This window comes from Pleurodeles waltl, chromosome 4_2, assembly GCF_031143425.1.
Source record: "Pleurodeles waltl isolate 20211129_DDA chromosome 4_2, aPleWal1.hap1.20221129, whole genome shotgun sequence".
NCBI lineage: Eukaryota > Metazoa > Chordata > Amphibia > Caudata > Salamandridae > Pleurodeles > Pleurodeles waltl.
In genome coordinates this window covers 125,174,813-125,196,884 of record NC_090443.1, presented here as the reverse complement: position 1 = coordinate 125,196,884, position 22,072 = coordinate 125,174,813, and the positions used below count along the sequence as shown (strand labels likewise).

The 22,072-nt window shown below is 45.7% G+C and overlaps 1 protein-coding gene across 2 annotated transcripts in view; it reads right to left on the bottom strand.

Annotated features, from left to right (window-relative positions):
- Nucleotides 1-22,072, bottom strand: part of AGAP2 (ArfGAP with GTPase domain, ankyrin repeat and PH domain 2) — a 488,971-nt gene that overhangs the window by 63,453 nt on the left and 403,446 nt on the right. For both annotated transcript variants that reach the window (XM_069230930.1, XM_069230931.1), the window contains exon 12: nt 19,884-20,027. In XM_069230930.1, the coding sequence (XP_069087031.1) occupies nt 19,884-20,027 (144 nt within the window). The remainder of the gene's footprint in view (nt 1-19,883; nt 20,028-22,072) is intronic.

The following is a 22,072-nucleotide window of genomic DNA, read 5'->3' as shown; positions in this document are numbered from 1 at the left end:
CTACTATCTCGCTTGTACTATCCAAACTGGATTATGCCAATGGCCTCTACCATGGATCATCTCTATCTGTTATGAAAAAACTACAACGTATCCAGAATTACGCAGCCAGGCTACTATTACATGCAAAGCCGCAAATCCACATCTCCCCTGCCTTGAGAGCACTACACTGGTTACCCGTTGCCAGAAGATGCACTTTCAAGCTGCTTTGTATCACCCACAAAGCTATACATGGAACAGGACCGCTTTTTATCAGAAATAAAATTACCAAATACATCCAACAAAGAAACCTCCGCTCAAGATTGGCACCCCGCCTTAGAACACCACCATACAAGAAAAAGACTATAGGTGGTACATCCTTCTCTGTCCAAGCAGCCAAACTATGGAATTCATTACCCCCAACTATAAGAGCCACAGATAACTTTCTTGTCTTCAGAAAACTACTCAAGAGCTGGCTCTTTCCTTCATAACCACCATATTCAAACAACCATGAACTGTATATGCCTATGCTGATAAATATTTGTTCAGATTATGTGTATATTTCTATTTATTTATAGTTTCTTTAGAAAATATGTATCGCTACTATGTCATAACAATAAAATACACACACACACACTCTTTAAACCTGTTTGACTAAGTATTTTTTACCCATGGTTCTAATTATGTATTGTATGTGCATATATGTGTGTATTCATGTGTGTGTGTGTATATATATATATATCTATATATATATCAATATATATATATATATATATATATATATATATATATATATATATATGTGTATATGTTGTTTCTGTGCTTGGCATGATTCGTGGATCATTGCATGGCTCCTGGGTGGGTTGTTATACTAGATATCTATGAATTCCTGCTATCATCTTATCACACTTATCTACTCATCATCGTATGTCATGTCTCTATCAAACTATCCTCCATTCTCACTCTGACTCATCCCAAATCCCTTCTACTACTTTAATCTCCTAAATAACTCTGCCTAAGCTCTTCCCTCCGCTTCCACATCTAACTCACCAAACCTCACTCTACTACTGTGACCTCCCACACAACCCTACTAAATTCTCCCGCATTTATCTCGCCCTGCTACCATGCTCTCCCTAACCACATACTCTTCCCTCCTCCACCCCCCTTTACTCATCCCAAGCCTTTGGGTTGAGTAAATGAACGATATACTCCCAATTAACACTTCTGGATTTCTTTCCTCCTCCACCCTCCATTACTCCAGTCAGTCTAACAAACTCATATCTGCTGCTCAAATTAACTCATACTAAAACTGTACTCATTATTTCCCGATACTAATCCATCACTAATTTTTGTTGGGTTCCAGAGTAGCGTGCTACTCATCGAAAAGCGCTTCGACACCTCGCCAGGGGTAGTAAGCGCTATATAAATCCGATTACGATACAATACAATAATGCCAACCCAGAACATTTTAGAAAAATCTTCCAATGGTACACTCCTAAGTGCACACTTCGCGTTTCTGCAGCTAAAACGGTGGCCATTGCCAGATTTAGGCCCTTATTACGACTTTGGCGGTCTTCCATGAAGACTGCCAAAGCCACAGGAGACCGCCAGTGCTGGCAGTCTCCCGCCCACCATATCAAGGGTACTGCTGGGACGTCTGCCAAAATTTGGGCGGAAATCCAGCAGTAGTCTTGCTGGCGGGTGGAGGTGCTCTGGCGGTTCCATCACTGGCCCCGCCAGTAGGATACCGGCCGCCATATTACAGGCCATAATACAGCCTGGCGGAATGCTGCTGGCAGGGCGCTGCCGGCGGTAGAAGTGCCCCTTCCCTGCCAGATGACCTTCTCCCCGGAACAGGTAAGGTGATCGTCCAACAGGGTAGGGAGGTGGGAGGGTGGTGGGTGTTGTGTGTGCGTGTATGAGTGTGTGGTGTCTACATGTATGTATGAATGTGTGGTTGTCTGCATGTCTGAAGGAATGTTGAAGTGAGTGCGTATCTGCATGTAAGTGTGTATGCGTGTGAGTATGCATGTTTGGATGGTGTGAGTATGCGTGTTTGGTTGGGTGGGAGTATGCATGTTTGGATGGGTGTGAATACGCATATTAGGATGAGTGTAAGAAAGTTGTTGTGAATGCTTGTATGGATGCATGCTTGAATGCATGTATGAATGTTGTGAATGCGCGTATGGATGTGTGTGAGTGGATGCATGTATGTAAGTGTAGGTGAATGGGTGCATGTGTGGTGCGTGTCGATATCTGTGTGCATGTATGCGGGGAGGGGAGGTGGGGGCACTGTGGCTGAAGGGGGCGTGGCGGTGCTGTGGCTGAAGGGGGTGGGGAGGGGGGTGCTGTGGCTGAAGGGAGGGTGGGTGCAGGAGGTCTAGTGCTTGCTGGTGGGGTGGGGGAGCTGTCTACCGGTGACAGGGAAGAAATTCCCTGTCACCGGTAGCCTTTCTGACATGGTTTTCGTGGCGTGCTACCACCGTGGAAACCATATCGGAAGGCCAGCTCCTGATACCGCCGGCAGTCTTCTGTGGACCGCCGGGTCGGAGATGATCATCTCCGGCCCAGCGGTTTTGGCTCCCATGGCGGTATGAGTGGAGATGTGGCGGGTTGCAAAGGCCAACCCGCCACACTTATAATGTGGCAGTCTGCACCGGCAGCCTGTGGGTGGTGGGACCGCCACATTTACCCTGGCGCTCAAAACACCACCAGGGTCAAAATGACCACCTTAATGTCTGCTGGGGCTGTAGAAGCTTTTCTTTTTCCACATGTAAATTCTGGAATTCTCTGCCCTTCAAACTTAACGCTCAATCAGATCTGCAACAATTCAGAAAACAGCTAAAAACTTGGTCTTTTTCCCTCACATTAGATTGTTATTGGGCTTGTTCTGACGCTAGCGCCAAGACACCTTTGGGCATTTGAGCGCTTTAAAGTCTCACCTACCACCTTCAGTCATGCACAGTGGGGGAGGGCTGCAGAGACTTGCGTCTTGTCAGACCTTATGCCCACCTTCCACAGGTATCCGATTTCTATTCTCCATGGCATTCAACTGCACATAGTGGGGGTCAGCTGCAGGAAAAAGCGCAGCAGGTCCACTTCAGTCCGTGAAGCTTGCCTTGGCAGTAGTTTACAGGGTGGGCAGTACTAAATCCTCTGCAGGCAGGCTCCTATGGTCTGTGAATCTTTCACCCAGTGGTGATATACTGAACGGGCAGTACTAGCACCTCTACTGCCAGGCCCCTTGAGTATGTGAAGCTTGCACCTGGTGATGGTGTACCAGGCTGCCAGTTCTAGTGCCTAAGCAGACAGGTCCCTGCATCCATGAAACTTTCTCCCAACAGTTGTGTACCAATCAGGCAGCATTAGCATGTTTGCAGCCTGGCCCCTTGAGTATGTGTCATGTGCATCAGTGGTGGTGGCATTACACCTCCTTAGCCATGCTGCTTGAGTCCATGAAAGTTGCTCCTGGTCATGGTTTACCAGATGGGTGGTACTAGCGCCTCCACACCCTGGACCCTTGAGTCCGTGAAGCTTTTATTTTTGTGAGGGTATACTGAATGGGCAGTACTAATCCCCAGCAATCGGCCCCTTGAGTCAGTGAAGCTTGCATCTGTGGTGTACCAACTGGGTGCTGTTATCCCCTCCGCAGGCAGGTATTTTGAGTTTGTGAAACACTAAATGGTGTTGCATTGGACCATTGGTACTAGTCCCTCGACACCAAAGCCTGTTAAGTCCATGAAGCTAGCACCAGTGGTGGTTTGCCTCGCAGGCTGGATAAGTGCCTCCGCTGACGGGCACCTTGAGCCCATTAGGCTTACACCCAGGGGCAGTGTGGCGAGTGAGGCACTAGCACCTCTGCAGCATAGCCCCTGAGTCCGTTGGCCCCTGAGTCTGTGAAGCTTGCGCCCGGTGGTAGTATATCAGGTGGGTGGTTCTAGCACTTCTGCAACCGGTCTGCTCTAGTCTGTGAATTTTGCACATGTTTGTGGCGTACCTGACGGGTGCTACTAGCCCCTCTGCACCCATGCCACTTGAGTCGATAAAGCTCGAACTCTTAATATGCCGACCGGGCAGTAGCCCCTTCCACAGCCAAGTCCCTTGAGTCTTTGAAACATGCACCTAGTGGTGGTGTACTGTGCGACGGGGATAGTGCCTCTACAGCTGGGGTTCTTGAGTCAGTGAAGTTTTACCCACTAGTAGTGTATTGTAAGGGTGATATTTACACCTCTGCAGCTGGGCCACTTGTGTCTGTGAATCTTGCACTCGTGGTGCTGTACTAGGATAGCCTTACCTGTGCCCACGCAGTCAAGACCCTTGAGTCTGTGAAGCATCTTCTTAACGGTTATGTACTGGATGAGTAGTGCTAGCTCCGTGAAACTTTCATGCACTGGCGGTGTATTGACCAGTAACACAGCCTGGCCCCTTGAGCCTGTGAATCTTGCATTTGGTGGAATTATACCAAACAGTCATTACCAGTGCTTCCACTGCCGGGCCTTTGATTATGTGAGGCTTCCACTCTAGGCGGTACTAGCCACACAGCATCAAGGCCGCTTGGGTCCATGAAGCTTGAATCTGGAGTCTGTGATGCCTCAATACTGGTTTCTAGAGCAGGTGCTACTAGCCCCTCTGTAGTTTTGCCCATTGAGGCTAGCAGTCTTGCATCCGGTGGTGGGCTTATAAGCAGGCTGTACTAGTGTCTCTGCAGCCAGGCCCCTTCAGACCATGAAGCTTGCAGCCAGTTGTGGTATACCGGGGGGGGGTGGTATCAGTGCCTCTGCAAATTATGCTCTATACTCCATGAAGCTTTCACATGCCTGCTACTAGGTCCTCAGAAGTGGCCTGTCTTCTTAAGTCTGAGAAGTTTGAAACCGGTGGTGGTGACTAGGTGGGTGGTACAAGCCATTTCACAGCTGACCCCCTTGAATCTGTAATGCCTGCACCCCTGGTTTCAAGAGCAGGTGCTACTAGCCCCTCTGGAGCTAGGCCCATTGAGTCTATAAAGCTTGCACCCAGCAGAGTTGTAGAGACAAAGTGGTACTGGGGCCTTCACAACCAAGCGCCATGAGTCCGTGAAGCTTATAACCGTTGTGCACCAGCAGGAGTGCTAGTGCGTCCACAGACAGGTCACTTGAGCCTGGAAATCTTGCACGCAGTGGTGGTGTACCAGCTGGCAGTACTAGCTCTTCCACAGTCAGATACCTTGAGATGAGATGCTTGCACCCAGTGGTAGTGTACAGAGTGGACAGTTTTAGCACCCCTGCCACTGGGCCCCTTGATTCTGTCAAGCATGCATCTGGTGGTGGTGCACCTAGCAGTTGGTCCTAGTGCTTCCACAGCTGAACCCTATGAGTCCATGAATCTTTCACCCAGCGGAGGTGTAGTGAACAGGAGGAACTAATCCCCTGCAGCTGTGCCCCTTGGGTCCTTGAAGCTTGGACCTGGTGGTGGTGTAGTGAGCGGGCAGTACTAGTGCCTTAACAGCCAAGGTCCTTGAGTCTGTGAAGCTTGCATCTGGTGGTGGTGTAGCAGGTGGCCAATACTAGTGTCTCTGCAGAGGAGCTCCTTGAGTCCGTGGAGCATGTAAGTGCTGGTGGGGTACCGGATGGGCGGTACTAATGCATCCACAGCCAAGCTCCTTAAGTCTGTGAAGCTGGCACTCAGTTATGGTGTACCAAAGAGACGATAATAGCTCCTTCGCAGCTGGGCCCCTTGATTGTGTACAAACACGTGGGACTAGCAACTCTGTAGACAGGCCCCTAATCCTGAAGCTGGCAGCCCATGCTGGTTTACTGAGCAGCGGTACTAGGCCTTCACAACCATGCCCCTGCAGCATGTTAAGCTTGCACTCAGGGAGGTGTACCAACTTGCAGTACTAGTCCCTCCAGATCTGCAACCTTTGAGTCCATGAAGCTTCCAAACAGTGGTGGTGTGCCAGACCCTTTGCAGCTGGGCCCCTTGAGACTTGAAGCTTGCACCCTGTGGTAGAATAGGGTAGGTGGCACTTGCAACCCTGCAGCCAGCACTTGAGTCCGTCAAGCTTCCACCATGTTGTGGTCTACCGCATGGGTGGTACTAGCTACTCCGTAGCTGGGCCTCTTGAGATGTGAAGCTTGTACTGGGTGGTAAAGTATGGGGCATTGCCTTTGGTACCATGCCCTTTAAGTTCATAATCCTTGCACCCTGTGGTGGTGTACCGGATGGGCAGTACTAGCACCCCCGCTGCTAGGCCCCTTGTGTCCAGGATACTTGCCCTCATGGTAATGTCCTAGATGTGCAGTAATGGCACCTCCGCAGCTTGGCCCTGTAAGTCTGTGAAACTTGTACCAAGTGATGGTTTACTAACCACTCAGCACTAGCACCTCAGCAGCCTGCCTCTTGAGTCCATGAACCTTGTACCTGCCAGTGGTGTACTAGCGGATGGTACTAGCACCTCCACACCCAGTCCCCTTGAGTCCATGAAGAGTGCCAACAGTGGTGGACCGACAGGGCGGTACAAGATCCTCTGTTGCCAGGCTCCTTGAGTCTGTGAAGCTTGCACCTAGTAGTGGTGTCCTAGATGGTCAATAATGCCTCCGCAACTGAGCCCCTAGAGTCAATGAAGCTTGTACCTAGTGGTGCTGTACCAGGTGGGCAGTACTAGTTCCTCTACAGCCGAGCCCCTTAAGTCTCTGAAACTTGCAGTCTTTTGTAGTGTACAGAGTGGACTGTGCTAGTGCCTCCTCAGCCGAGCCCTTTGAATCTATGAAGCTTGCACCTGCTGATAACGTACTGACTAGGTGGTACTAGCAACCCTGGAACTGGGTCCCGTGAGTCTGTGAAGCTTGCACCTGGTGGTGGCATATCTGGCAGGCTGTACTAGTGACTTCACAATCGGGCCTCTTAGGTCCAAGAAGCTTACATTAATTTATGGTGTACCGGCAGGCAGTACTAGCTACTCCACAGTCGGGCCACTTGAGCTTCTAAAACGAACACCCTGTTATGGTGTACCAGCTAGCTATACTATCTCCCCCACAGCCAGGCCCCCCGAGTCCATGAAGCTTGCACCTGGTGGTGATGTATTATGTGGCTGGTACACGTGCCTACAGAGCCAGGCCTCTTGAATCTGTAATGCTTGTCCTATTGATGGTATTCTCGGCCTGCAGTCCTGTTGCCTCTTCAGCTAGGCACCTTGAGACTGTGAGCTTGCACCAGGCAGGGTTTTACCAACAGAGCAGCTCAAGTACCTCTGCTGCCTGGCCTCCTGAGTCTGTGAAACTTGCGCCCGTTTGTCATGTAATGGACAGGCGGTACTAGTGCCTCCTCAACCGGTCCACTAGAGTCCGAGAACCTTACACCCAGTTGTGGTGTAGTTGGCAGGTGGTACTAGCCCCTTTGCAACAGGGCCCCTAAAGCCCATAAATCCTGAACCCAGTGGTAGAATGCCTGGCAGACTGTACTAGCGCCTCCACGGATGGCCTTTTTGAGTCTGTGAATCTTGCACCCTGTGAAGCTATACTGGAAAGGGTACTAATGCCTCTGCAGCCAGGCACCTTAAGTCTGTTAAGCTTGCACTTGGTGATGGTGTACTGGGAGGGCAGTTGTACTGGACACAGCCGGGCCTCCTACATCTGAGAAGCTTGTACCTGGTGGTGGTGTACCAAAAAGGTGGCTAATGCTGCTGCAACCTGCTCAACTGAGTCTGTGAGACTTACCCTTGGTGGTTGTTTACCGGGCAGTAGCAGTGGAGCCTTTGAGTCCTTGAAGCATGCACTCTGTTATACGGTTCCCACAAGGTTAGTAGGACTGTGTATATAACAACAACATGCCTCTCTGGGCATGTACCCTCAAGAACTTCAGAATATAGAAATTGAGTCTACCTATATAATCAGTAATTGTTGGTTTCTTTTGGCTAGCTCACAATACCCCATCCAAACCCCTCAACTGACCAGGGTAATAGATGTTATGGGTAACCTTGTACATGACACTCTGATTCCCAAGGGATCTGTGGAAACAGATCTAGCCCTTTCGTTTTGTCACTCATACATGCCCAAGTTAAACACAAAAAATATACAAAAATGCATTTTCAAAACATTTATTGAAATGATTGTATTCTTGCATAAAAAGCATGAGCTAGGATCATTAGAAAGATGAGACATGTTACTGTAATCGGCATAGTTAGAATGGTAAACAAGATAAACAATTCAACCATGATCTTTGTTACCAATGTTACCTAACTTCTATTTGTACCTAATACTATACTAAAGGGAGCATAGAAGGAGTACCCTGTTGCCAGATCAACCCCATATCTTGGTCTTAGGTGTCAGGACGCCGGTCTCAGTGTACAAGTTATCTTCCCTTGTAGGATGGAGGTCAGAGTCAGCAGGGCTGTATCTCAGTAACAGATCACAGCAGTTTCATGATCAGCTGGTGTGAAGTGCTCCTCTCTATGACTGTAGCACGGACACTGTTTACATAATAAAACACTTTTCTTATCACACTATGACAGAGGTGCAGAACTGCTACTGTGGTTTGTCTAGCACAAATGAGTTGTCTCCTAACGAACACAGAAAAAGAAAACAAAGGCATCACATACTGATTGTTTGTCCCTGTATTGAATGTGCACAATACAGAGTGACTGCCTACTGGGAATAAATGCATAAACAACAAATTCTTGTTTTAGTAGGAAAGTATGTGAAAAGTTGTCATTAGAAAAAAGTGTCCAGCTAAAAACATGAATCTAAAATGAAGATCTAACGAGAGCCATGCAACAACTTGTGGTGTATTCACTGGGTGTTACTAGCTCCTCTGTAGGGGGTGCCTTGAGTCTGTGAAGCTGGGCACCTAGTTTTGGTGTATTAGGAGCGTAGCACTAGTGCCTCTGAAGCTGGACCCCTTGAATCCATGACGCTTGCACCCGGTGGTTGTATACCAGGTGGGGGAAACTAGACCCTCCGGAGCCAGGCCTATTGAATCAGTGAAGCTTGCAGACGGTATGCACTGACCAGGTGGTACTAGACCCTCCACAGCCAGACCCCCTGAGTCTGTGATGCCTGCACGTGGTGGTAGTGTACCAGATGGGTGGTACTAGTGCCTAAGCTGTCAGGAAACGTGAATCTAGGAAGTTTCCACCTGTTGGAGGTGTACAGACCAGGTGGTACCAGCCCCTCTGCAGCCAAGGCCCTTGAGTCGGTTAAGCTTGGAACCATTAGTGGTTTACCTACCAGGAGGTACTACCTGTTCCATGGCCAGGAACCTTGACTCTGAGGTTGTCCTCACTGGGCAGGTACCCACAGGCGGTACTAGAGTTTCCACTGCTGTGCTATTTGAACCTGTAAAGCGGTGGTGGAGTACCAGATGGAGGGTCTAGCACCTCCATAGCTGGACCACTTGAGTTTGTGAAGCTGGTGGAGGTGTATTCGGCAGGTGATTCTAGAGTTTCCACGGCTCTGCCCCAGTGGTCCATGTACCTTGCACCCTGTGGTGGTACACAAGGTGAGCAGTACTACCAGTACCAATTACGTTGTACTAACCTCTACGCAGCCAAGCCTCTAGTGTCCATGCAGCTTGCACCTGGTGATGGTGTTCTTGGTAGGCAGTAGCAGCCACCTTAAAGCCCCTTGAATCTTCGAAGCTTGCATCTGTGGTGTACAGAAGTGGCTGTTATAGTCCCTCTCCAGCCAGACCTCCTTATTCCATGAAATTTGCACCCAGTGGGGGAGCACCAGGCTGGGGGGTACAATCACCTCCACAGCCAGGCCCCTTGGGTCTGGGAAGCTGCATTGGATGGTGGCGTGCCAGATGAATGGTACTAGTGCATCCACTGCAGGGACCCTGAGTTGGTGATACTTGCTCCTGGTGTGTACAGACCAGGCAGCCCTAGCCCCTACACTACCAACAAATGTGAGCCCATGAAGCTTGTAGCCAGTCATGGTAAACCAGGAGGGAGATACAACTGCTTCTGCAGCATTGCCCCTTGGGTTCGTGAAGCTTGCACTTATTAATGGTGTACGGTTCAGGCCGTATTATTAGCTTCTGTACTGCCGGGCATCTTGAGTCTGTTAAGCATGTACCTGGTGGTGGTATGCAGACTAGGCAGTACTAGCACCTCTGCCGCTTGACTCCTGGAACCCATGAAGCTTGCACCTGGTGGTGGGTACTAGTGCCTTTGCATTCAGGCCCCTTATCTCCATGACGATCGCACCTGGTGGTTCTGTACCCGGCAGGTGGTACAAGCCCCTCTGCAGCCTCTGAAGCTTGCACCCTTGTTAGATTACTTTGTGGCTGGTACCAGCATCTCAACAGCTGAACCGCTTGAGACCATGAAACTTCCAACCATGGTGGACAGAGCAGAAGGTATTACCCCTTCCATAGGTGGGCCTCTTCAATCCATGAAGCTTTTAACCAGGGCTGGTGTACCGTGTGGACGGTACTAGCTTCTCCACAGCCTGCCCCCTGAGCCCATGAAGCTTGCTCCCAGTGGTGGTGTACCAGATAGGCATTACTACCACCTCTGCCACTGTGCTCCTTGCGTCCACGAAGCTTGCATCCGTTGGTGATGTACCCAATGGATAGTACTTGCACCTCGACAAAAGGACCCCTTGAATCCATAAAACTTGCAGTCATTGGTTGTGCCAGGCTGGAGGTAGTAGCACCTCCACCCTGGCCCCTTTGCTCTGTGAATCTCGCAACCAGTTGGGGTGTACTGGGCTGGCGATACTAGTGCCTCGGCAGGCAGCCCCCTGGGTCCATAAAGCTGGCATCCAGTGGTAGTTTACCAGATGGGTGGTACTAATGCTTCCACAGTCAGGCCCCTTGAGTCTATGAAGCTTGCACCCAGTGGTGGTGAACCAGGAGGGCCGTACTAGCATGTCCATAGCCATGTCTCATGGCTACATTAATCTTTCACCCCATGAGAGTGTCCTAGGTGGGCAATAATAGCGCAGCTGCAACCCGAGCCCTTGAGTCTGTGAAGCTTGCACCCTGTGATGGTTTACTGGGCATCAATACTAACACCTCTATGGTCAGTCCTGCTGTGTCTGGGCTGTGCTGTGGCAGGACCCTTCTTTTTTACTATTTATTTTTAGATCCATGAATTGGAATCTGCAAATCCAGCAGATGGATCTATAGATCTAGCAACAAAATTATTTAAAAAAAATATATTTAAACACAGCGGGACATCTCTGCGTGGGCTTAGGGGTCAACATGTGCTCATCTTGCCACCTCAAGTGCCCTTTTAGGTTCTCTTTAGTTTTTGTGTCACAGCATTTGCTTTCAATGTTGCAGCAGCAAATCAGATCCCTTCCAATCCAGGGATCCGAAATGGAGAAACAGCTCCCCTGGCTGTTTGTTTGTTCTTTGAATGTTGAGATTGTAGGATCCTCAACTGTCTAAATATCTCTAACATTTTCTTAAATTTAACTCCTCCATGCCCAAGTCTTGCTTTAAACGCTAATATTTCAAAAACTACTGAATGGATTTACACCAAATCAAAAAAGAAGAAGGTTTCAGTAAACTTAACTTTGTGCCAAGAGTGGTGTAATTCTGTTCAACGTTTTACTCTGTATCTTAGAGCAAAACTTGCGATGAGAATTAAAATGGCAAATCACACTTGTTGCCCCCTCTCTTTCTGTGCCCCTGCTATGTGGGTCCCTTATGGAACTTTTTCATGAAGGAACCAAAGTTGGTGGACTTTTCTTTGTGAAATCCTTTTGTAAATTTCTTGTACTGAACATCATAGCATACAGACAACATCACGACACCAGCAGAGCGCAGCCCTGGCAAGTCGAAGAAAGATCACATGATCAAAACACACAGACATTGGGGTCGACCCCTAACACTAGTCCAGGTCTCTGTATTCCATTCATGGGCCCTATATTTTCTCCAATTTATGGGGGTATCTCCTGGCTTTTTATACTGAGGATTCGACCTGTGGACACCAGCTCATGCCCAGTCTGTACCATGAGATAGTTAGTCGCCTCCCACTTCCTCACAGTCAGGCAATGTCTCTTCTGGCTGCCATGAGCTAAAGACTGCAAACCAGTAAGGTGTATTTTGGTAGGGTTTGATAGCCCCATGTTTCTAGTGGGGCCAGTTTTGGTGTCATTACCACAGTATCCCCAGTGACTGTTGAAAGACACCTTCTCAGTTGTGTCCAGAAAGGCTTCAACGGTGGGCAGTTCCAGAGGGTATCCAACCATGTACCCTCTTGGCCACAACCCTATAAGCACCTGTATATCTCAATCTTCCCCAGCTGGAGTAATCTGGTTCTACTGTAGTAGGCCTGGTGCAATATTTTTTGTAGTACTAACCAGAACCCAGATCTAATGGCCACTTCTCTTGGGAGTCGGCATGCTTCTCCACAGTCCTCGTACATCAGCACACCCAAGTCCACCTCCCATTTGCCTTGCAGCACCGCCAGAGTTGGCTGGCAGTTGGTGATCAGTGTCTGGTATATCTGAGAGACTGCATGTTTCTGTAGGGGGCTGCTAGAAGGTGAAATTCAAATGGAGTTGTGTTTGCCACCCCTTATAGTAGTTCCATATATCCTTTTAGAGCATACCAGACATATATGTATTGGAACTATTGAATATGTGACATGTTTTACTGTTCTTGCAGTTCAGCAAAGGAGAGGAGTCACAGCGGACCCCAGATGTCATCCAGTTTTGTCACCCCAGTCTTATCCCACTGTGTCCCACATTCCAACCTCCCAAGATCGACCAGGGCATCCGAATTCCACAGGAGGGGGTCTCCAGAGTTAGCCAGTCATTCCAGCCTATTTTCCCAGTGACCCTCTTTAAAGTTTTAATGACAAGGTCAGTCAGGGAGAGATGTTGGCCAGTTTGCGGCCATCATACAACTTCCTCAGGTACCCACTAGGGGCCATTAGGTGTCTGCCTGCCTGTAACATCGGGTTCCCCCTAGGAGAGTAAATGCCAACTCATTAATAACCAATAGCTGTGGCAGCCAGTGATATAGAAGGAAGTCGGGAAGGCCGACCCCACCCTTGTAGGGGTTTCTAGTCAATGTCTGTAGTGCAATATGTGGGGCTCCCATCTCAAAGTAGTGACCTTGTCACTGCATTTACTGCCCTGAAGAATGTCTCAAGAGCTTTGAATGGTAGGTTTTGGAGTAGGCAGAGGAACGTAGGCTGTACAATCATGTTATACAAGGCGACTCTTCCCCTCAGGGATATTGGAAGTGTACGCCATTACTCTGTGTCTTGTTTAGTATTCACCCCAGATTGTGCCTCATGAAGACATCAGGATAACCGGTCACATAGACCCACAGGTACCGGAATCCCTCTACCTCCCCAGGGTCTGTAAGGGTCATGCCCAGTCTGCCAGGGGGTCTGCAGTCAGTCAGCCACCAATTTGTGCCAATTAATATCAACCCCCAAGTACCTCCCAAATCTGTCCAGGATTTCAAGAGCCCTGAGAAGAGGGCGCAGTGGATTATCTACATAATCTACATACAGTAATTGGTCAAGTAGGTGAACGTCTTGGAAGGTTTTATGCAAGTCTGTCAAAGTGGACCAAAGTTATTAAGAAAATAAAAAATGCCTTTCCTATGGAAACTCTGGCCCAACCCTAACTACATTGGTGCATTTCACCATCTGTGTAATATATATATATATTACGCAGTAGCAGTCACAACTGAGTTAAGATTCAAACACACTTTGCATTGAAAAACTGTAAAATACAAAGCGTGACAGTGGGAATATTATATATAAATCCTGTGGTTTATTTCAGTCATCAACAGAAACCGTCCGCTTGCTTCAGTATCCAACAGCAGAGTCACGAACCTTCAGCATGCCTCCCACATTCCGACTTTTCCCAACATTCCACAAACACATTCCCCAGATACCTAGATATAACACATTTCCCTTCCTAAAACAGAAATATATTAAAGGAAACCAAAAACAATAAATGGCGTTGCATAATCCAAATTATACAGAAAATACAAAATGAAAACATAAAATATAGATAATGACTGAGTATGCAACATAACTATTATACACATTAACACTCAATTTCTAATTACACAAACTCTCTAAATTTGCACGGTGGACAATGTTTCCTCGCATTGAGTTTTACTCTTGAAGCAACAGAATCTCCATTCCCTATGTTGTCCCCAAAATTCCCTTGATCTGAGGAAGCATCTGCAGGGACAGACTGTCTGTACTCTCTTTCGCTTCCTGCCCACTCAACAGGTCGTACAAGTTCTTCACAACAACCACTCCACCCTGCTACCAGATGATCAATACAATTACCTTCATTACCATCAACTTGGTCACCACGGCATTTCGCCACCCTTCTCACATTCCACACTCTGCCATCCTGCGTAACCACACTATTTCTTAGCACCTTGGCCACCTTGATAGCCTTGCTAAATCTGCTTTCAGTCTTTCTTACCAAACCAGGCTTACGTATCTTAACCCAATCTCCCACTACAAACTTAGGTTCTTTCACATTCCACTTTCTGTCATAAATTTCTTTAATCTTCATCTGTTTGCCCTTGACTCTTTCCCTGACTTCTTCCAGAGATACACTTTCCCACTCCTTGCCATGCTTCCTCTTGAACCACCATGGACATAATTTCGATACAGGATGTCTTCCCCTTAACAGTCTAAAAGGACTCACACCTGTTGTGGATTGTGGAGTAATCCGATAAAGCCATAATCTTTCTCTTAATTTTTCCTTCCACAAACCTCCAAAACCACGTGCCCAAATTATGCTGTCTTTAAGAACACGATTAAATCTCTCCACCTGTCCGTTGCCTTGTGGTTCATACAACGGAGTAGTAACATGTTTAATGTTGCTGTACCTAAAAAAACTCTGTGTTTCACCAGCAACCAATTGAACCCCATTGTCCGTAATCAAAACTTCTGGATAACCCTCTCTAGCAAAAATTTCCTTGAAAAATTCTATTATACTACTCGCTGAAACGCTTGGAACCATTTTTACCTCAGGCCACTTGGAAAAATAATCAATAAGAACTAGAGCATAACGTGCATCAACTGGAAGTGAATAAAATGGACCAGTAATGTCAAATCCCAATTTTTGCCAGGGAGAGGTCGGCCAGGAAACAGGTGCCAAAGGGGCAGGCACAGTTCTTAACATTTTCTCTGCATTTACACAAACATCACATTCTCTGACCACTCTATCTACCATTTTATCTAATCCTGGCCACCAGAAACATGTGCGTACCAAACGTTTCATAGATGACATACCCGGATGTCCCTCATGGGCTATGCTCAAAATGGTCTGTATCAATCCGCTGGGAGGAATACACTTCCCTTTCTTGAATAACATCTCATTTACCACTTCCAATTCATCCCTAACCATAGCAAACGGTTCTAATTCTGAGGCAAACCTCCCTCTACCCGGCCAACCATCTCTCACATATTTTATTACCTCCTGCAATATACCATCATTTTTCAACCAATCCATCCAATCTTCTTCTTTGATGCTCCCAAACTCTTCAGTCATGTATCCTGATACATTAGAAATTACATAATTCTCCAACATCTCACGGAATGCCTCATCCCCCTTTATCTCATTCTGTGGAAGTCTTGATAGACAATCTGCCATCGCATTATTCCTCCCTGGTACATATTCAACATCAAAACAATACTCTTGCAATCTTGACACAAGTCTAGCAATACGAGCTGTGGCATTCCATCCCCCACCTGGAGAAAGAATACCCACCAAGGGTTTATGATCAGTTTGAAGAATGAACTTTGTACCCCAAATATAGTCCCTGAAATGTTCAACCGCCCAAGTACATGCTAACAACTCCTTTTCAATCACAGCATATTTTCTTTCTGTGTCGTTGAGTGTACGTGAGGCAAACGAAACATTCCACCGGTCCTTACCACATCTTTGAGATAATACACCTCCAATTCCATGCATACTCGCATCCACCGTCACCACACATTGTGCCCCCACACTGAAAGGTTTCAAAGTTGGAGCCTCCACTATCTCCCTTTTTATCCCCTCAAAGGCTTCATTTTGTCTTTCCGACCAAATATATTGGATCCCTTTCCGTGTGAGTTCTCTCAAAGGTTCCATTTTTGTGGCAAAGTTGTCAATAAATTTACTATAGTACTCACATAATCCAGCAAATGATAGTAGTTTCTCCCGATTGTCAGGAGCAGGAGCCTTTACAATAGCATCAACCAAAGACTGTTTTGGAACTACACCATTGCCAGATATGCTATGCCCTAAATACTCCACAGATTCGGCAAAAAACTTACATTTGTTTTCCTTTAAAGTCAATCCCTTTTCCCTCAATACATTACAAACATTTACTACATGTTCTTTGTGGTCTTTTTCATCCCTGGAAAATATTAAAATGTCATCTTGAAAACATTTTACATATTTATCCATGTCTTTGAACAAGTGAAACATTGCCCTTTGAAAAACTGATGCCGCAGAGGCTAAACCAAAGGGCATCCTTTTAAACTGGAACAAGCCCTGTGGGGTGATAAAAGCCGTAAGATGCCTTGAATCCTCCGTCAACTCTATTTGATGATACGCTGACCTTAAATCTAGGGTGGTGAAAATATTTGCTCCTTCTAGCAGACTGATCACCTCATTGATCTTAGGCAGAGGGTGACAATTTACAATAATGTTTGCATTCACCGCCCTCAAATCCACACATAACCTCAAAGATTTGTCTGGTTTCCGGGTCAACACAATTGGAGAAACCCATTCAGAGGATTCTACTTCTTCTATTACATTGTCTTTTATCATCTCTGTCAATATATGTTTAAGTTCTTCTCTAACACAAATAGGTACATTTCGAAGTTTCTGCACTACAGGTATAGCATTATTCTTAACCTTTATCTTATGGCTGTAATTCACCAATTTACCCAGATTATTGGTGAAAACTTGTGGAAATTTGGAAATGATCTCCTCCCTGTTTTCCCAACATCCTACTGCCAATACAGGTTCTCTGCTCCTGGTGTTCAAAATTATATTCAATTTACCTTGATCCTTCCAACCCAAGACATTCACGCCTTTTGATGCCACATACAATTTAATGTTTGCTCTTCTTTCTTTAAACACAATTTCCGTCTCCACAAATCCCATAACATCAATTGTCGTACCTTCAAAACTCTCAGCTACAATGTCAGGTTCATTTAAATCAGTTGTGTCCCAAATACCTTCAAACATACGTTCGAAATAATCTTGCACAACAATTGTCCACGGCGACCCCGAATCCACCTCACACATAGGTCGTTTTGACACATTATCTTTTTCGCCATCGCAACTTTTCAGCGATAACACCGTCCCACTATGCTCATCGCTTTTCACATCACTGCCCCATCCATCCACCTTAGATTTTCCAACACTCACACACGCCATTTTCCCTCTCAAATTATTATTATTTTTCTTAACATCCCTGCATACCCTAGCAAAGTGTCCAATTCTACCACATTTCTTACAATCCTTTCCAATAGCCGGACACTGAGCTGACGACGCTAAGTGATTCAAACTACCACACCGAAAACAAGCATATTTATCCACCCTGCCATACCTTTCTTTTCTCTCTACAACATTGTTACTATCACCCATTTTACTATTGGAATTCCCTCTCACCGCACCCACAACATCCAATTCCATACTACCAGCTTTGTCAGACTCTTGTATAGTTTTTATCCATTTTTCTGACTGTTCTAAAGCTTTAGCAGTTGCAATAACATCTTGTAGTTTAGGATCTCCCATAACCCACAAATGTTCCTGAATTTTCCTACTTTTTACGTGCACAATAATTTGATCCCTAATCATTTCATCAGTTATTTCTCCAAAATTACAATGTATTGATAAACCCCGGAGTGCCGTCAAAAAGTCATCAAAAGTTTCTTCTGGATGCTGCATTCTTGTGTAGAACTTGAATCTATTCAACGCAATGCTTGGTGTAGGCTTGAATCTGTTTTCCAATCTTATTAAAGCTTCTTTGAACACATCTACCTCTCCATCACCTTGTCCCAAAATAGCCACAGGTGGTAAAGTTCTGAACACCATTTGTCCCTCCGAGCCCAAACAATGCAGCAAAATATTTTTTTTCCTTTCTTGAGACATATTTTCAACGTCGATTGCACTCAAATAGGTTAAAAATTCTTCCTTCCATCTGGACCAATGCATAGGCGGATCACCTTTGTTTTGCAAAAATTTAGACGGTGGTTCAAATTGCATCTTTAATCCTGTAAAGTTTTATTTATATTCCTTTTTTTTCTTTATATGGAACAATATATGTGATATTAAACTCGCTTACAACTTGTTCTCTATTATTCTTATGTGCGGGTCTTTTTTCGACTTTTATTGCTGTACCTACAGTCCTATTTCTATTTCTGCCACCAGTATGAAACCGGAAGCTTCGTGGAGAAAATCCAGCAAGCTGTTCCCAATGAACTACGATGAGGTAAGCCTTATTGTCCTGATTCACGTCCGTCTTTTTAAATATGCCACTGAAGCACGAGTTGCTCCCACCAATCGATACGAGCAGCACGAAGGAAACAATGCAGCGCGTGTTACCTGAACGCGCTTACTGAACAGTGCAGCGCGTGTTACTTGAACGCGCTACACCGTCGCTGAAGGAGAATGCTGCCGCGCGGTAAACATATCGCGTGCGCCGCTTGTTTTGAACTTAGTCGTGTCAACGGCTAAGTTCAATAGCATAAATCACACAGTAACTAACATTAAAGTTACCAACTCAGTCCGTAGAATTTCTCCTCAGCCGTATGTCCTTGAAATGCAAACTTTCCGTAACACCAGAGAGAAGAAATAAAAAAAAAAACTTCCCAGACGCATATAGGTCCGCAAAAGAGATACCCTGTATCTCACAAAAATTGTCTCCAGACCCTCGTCGCCACTGTAAAATACAAAGCGTGACAGTGGGAATATTATATATAAATCCTGTGGTTTATTTCAGTCATCAACAGAAACCGTCCACTTGCTTCGGTATCCAACAGCAGAGTCACGAACCTTCAGCATGCCTCCCACATTCCGACTTTTCCCAACATTCCAAAAACACATTCCCCAGATACCTAGATATAACAAAAACTATTTGTTGATTTGCCTAACCTTGCACCCCATGGATCGCTCTGCACCCAATTTGGGTCTTTCTTAGCATATGCTAAATTCTGTACAGTTCCATGCAGGGTAAAAAAAAGTTTAAGTGGAGGACAAAAAAGATTAGTTTTACCATTTTAGTTCCCATAGAAAATTTAGCTTGCAGCAAAAACATATGAACAGATATATGCAAATGTATTTATTTTATTAAAATAATAATAAAAATTCTAACTATTGCCCTTATAAGGGTATCTTGGCACTGGAAGGAAAATCTCACTAACTTTCTGTAGACGTGAAGAAGAAAAATGTATTGTAGAAAAAAATTCACGGATTTTAAATCTGGCCAGTAGATTTAGCACTGAGGAAAAATCATAGGTTTTTAAGGCTTTCCATAACTTCCTCTCCTTCCTAAGGAGACCAGGTAGTTTGCTCCAGCTGGTTGTTGTAGCTGAAGAAAAGGCTTAACCTACAAGTAAGATGTGAGGTTGAAACCTCCGCCACTCTGGTGAGCCGATGGAGAAGCCGCCAGGGTCTAATCACCCTCATGTGGTTTATCAAACGAGATGTTTGTTTTTTTGTAAACATATGATTGTTTTTTTCTACAGTATGTGGCCACATCACATATACATGTGGGGCACTAGCGAGTGCACTACGAGACTCTTTTCCAAATAAGAGAACTTTTTGTTTATTGGCTGATTGAATTCAGGTGTCAGCCTGCCCCCTTTCTGACATCTTGTTTATGTCTGTTTGACAGTAAATATATATCCTGTAGGAGATATCGTACCAACCAATACTCCCCCAGGATATGCCGAGCCCCAATGCTTGGCATTTCAGAATTGTCATTCTTACCTTCCGCTTGTCCTGCTGCCCCCTCAGTTTTTGAACTGGTCATGCTCTTCTTCCGGCGATGCTTCTTTCTCTCCACCATAGGGGAAGGAATTGGCTCTTTTGTGCTGGATGGGCTGGGAGCAGCCTCTGCAGCAGGGCTGGTTTCTATCATGGGACACAAACCAGACATTCAGCAGTGTGTGTCAATGGCAAGAAAGGATGTGCTAACTCAAATGAAAGGAACGCTTCTTTAAAATGTATTTTTTCTGGTTTTAGTCTTGCAGTCTTGAGCTATGAACAAAGTTATCTTTCCTGAAACACAACACTTTAATGTCATCGTCCTTCTTATCAACCTGTTTCTTCTACCAGTATAGGCGTAAGAAACTCTGGAATAGGACTGAATATGTCAAAGAAACCCTAGCTAGGACAAGCCTCTTCCACACAACACAGACTTCATCTCATTTTCGACCTAGTTCTGCTTAAGTCACCATTTACTACACCCATCTCAAAACAGCCCTGTAGCTGCAGTACACCAAAGGCTCGGGTTATTGTTTATTATGAGCCATGTATTCACCTGATGCCAGTGAACACCAGAGTATTCACACCACCAGGAAATGGTGCCTCGACTTCTGGAATTAGCACTCTTGTGATCCCATTAACTCCAGGTAAAATACCCTTAGTAGGGACCCAAATATAAACATTTTCAGGGTATTCTACAAAGGTTAATCTTCTCAGATATTTGACAATCCAACCCTGTTCTGATAAACACTTCCTCTGTACACTGTTTATGTCCTCCTCTTGGAATGTGAACAAATATTTGTAAGCAGGGAATATGGAATTGTATGAGACGATTTGATTTCGAAACTTACATTCGCTACATTAGATTAGATTAATTTGCTTCTGCATTTAATAAATTGTGGTTAATGAAATGTATGATCACTTAGCTGTCCATTTATAGTTATCCATTTATTGGTGAGCAGTAGAAGCTAGGATGCGATTTAAATTCTGTTGCCAAACTTTTACAGGCATTTCACAACATCCCTAACTCAGAATCCCAGCTGCTGCATAATTCTATGGGTACAGACATGCAGGTATCTTAAGCTGTCCCATGTCATGTCTGAAATGTTCAAACCCTCTTGACTTTTTACCTAACACTGCTAAACATTCTTGGCACTTTTTGGTGCGATTTTCTAATTATGAACAGCGTTCATTCTATATTACACTAATAAGTGTTATGATACACACGCACACACACACACACACACACAACACGCCGCCTACTTTTCCGTTCGGTGACAACGGCCATCAATGAATAATTCATATTTGTATTCACTATACTTCATAATACTAACGCTTTATACCATGTACGAAGAGACACAAACCACCAGCTCTCTTATGCTAGAATTTTAATAGGGCAACTGCCCGAAGCAGCAGCTGTTTGTAAAGACACATTTCCCATAGGCAAAAGGTTTTCACAATGAACACTGGAGGCTCAGAAGTATTTTAGATCAGGTGCACACAAGTAGAACCAATTCGGACCTAAATGCCGCATTTAATACTATAGCAAAACGAGCTCATGTCTGAATAAGCTGCACAGTGCAGGAGAGTAGGCATGCGCGTTTAGGACGAATTATATGGCTAGGGTTCTCCTTTTCTTTAACTACGGTGCACCCAGTATCTCTTAGCTGTCTCATTTATTTATTAAGTAGTTTTAAGAAGTGCTGTTCATTGCATTTCTGTCACTTCAGAATGGAGGGATTGTGGCAGAAAATGTAATAAATGCAGACGTCCAATTTGGGGTAGTGCCTTAATCCATCTTTCTTCAATCGCAACCCTAATATGTAAATCAGTTCCAGGTAACCTAAACCTGTTTTTTTTCAGACTTTTTCTAATCACAAGTAGTTTGAGTTTGCCCTCAGAAGTGAAATCAGTGGGATATCAGGTTCCTGCGGCCTGGGCGGCGCAGAGGGTCCCCAACCCTTGAGATGCCCCCAAACTTTTCATAGCGGGCCCATTCTGCTGAAGGCCAATGAATCTGTCCTAGATATGGGAGACTCAGGAGCCCCTCTTGACATTCTGCAAAGGGGCCCCATCGTTTTATGTTACACCACAGCAGAATTTTAAAACATAATGGCGGTCACCGACATTTGCCCGCTCCGCGGTCAAAAGACCGCGGCGGCCATTCTGGCTTTCCCGCTGGGCCGGCAGGT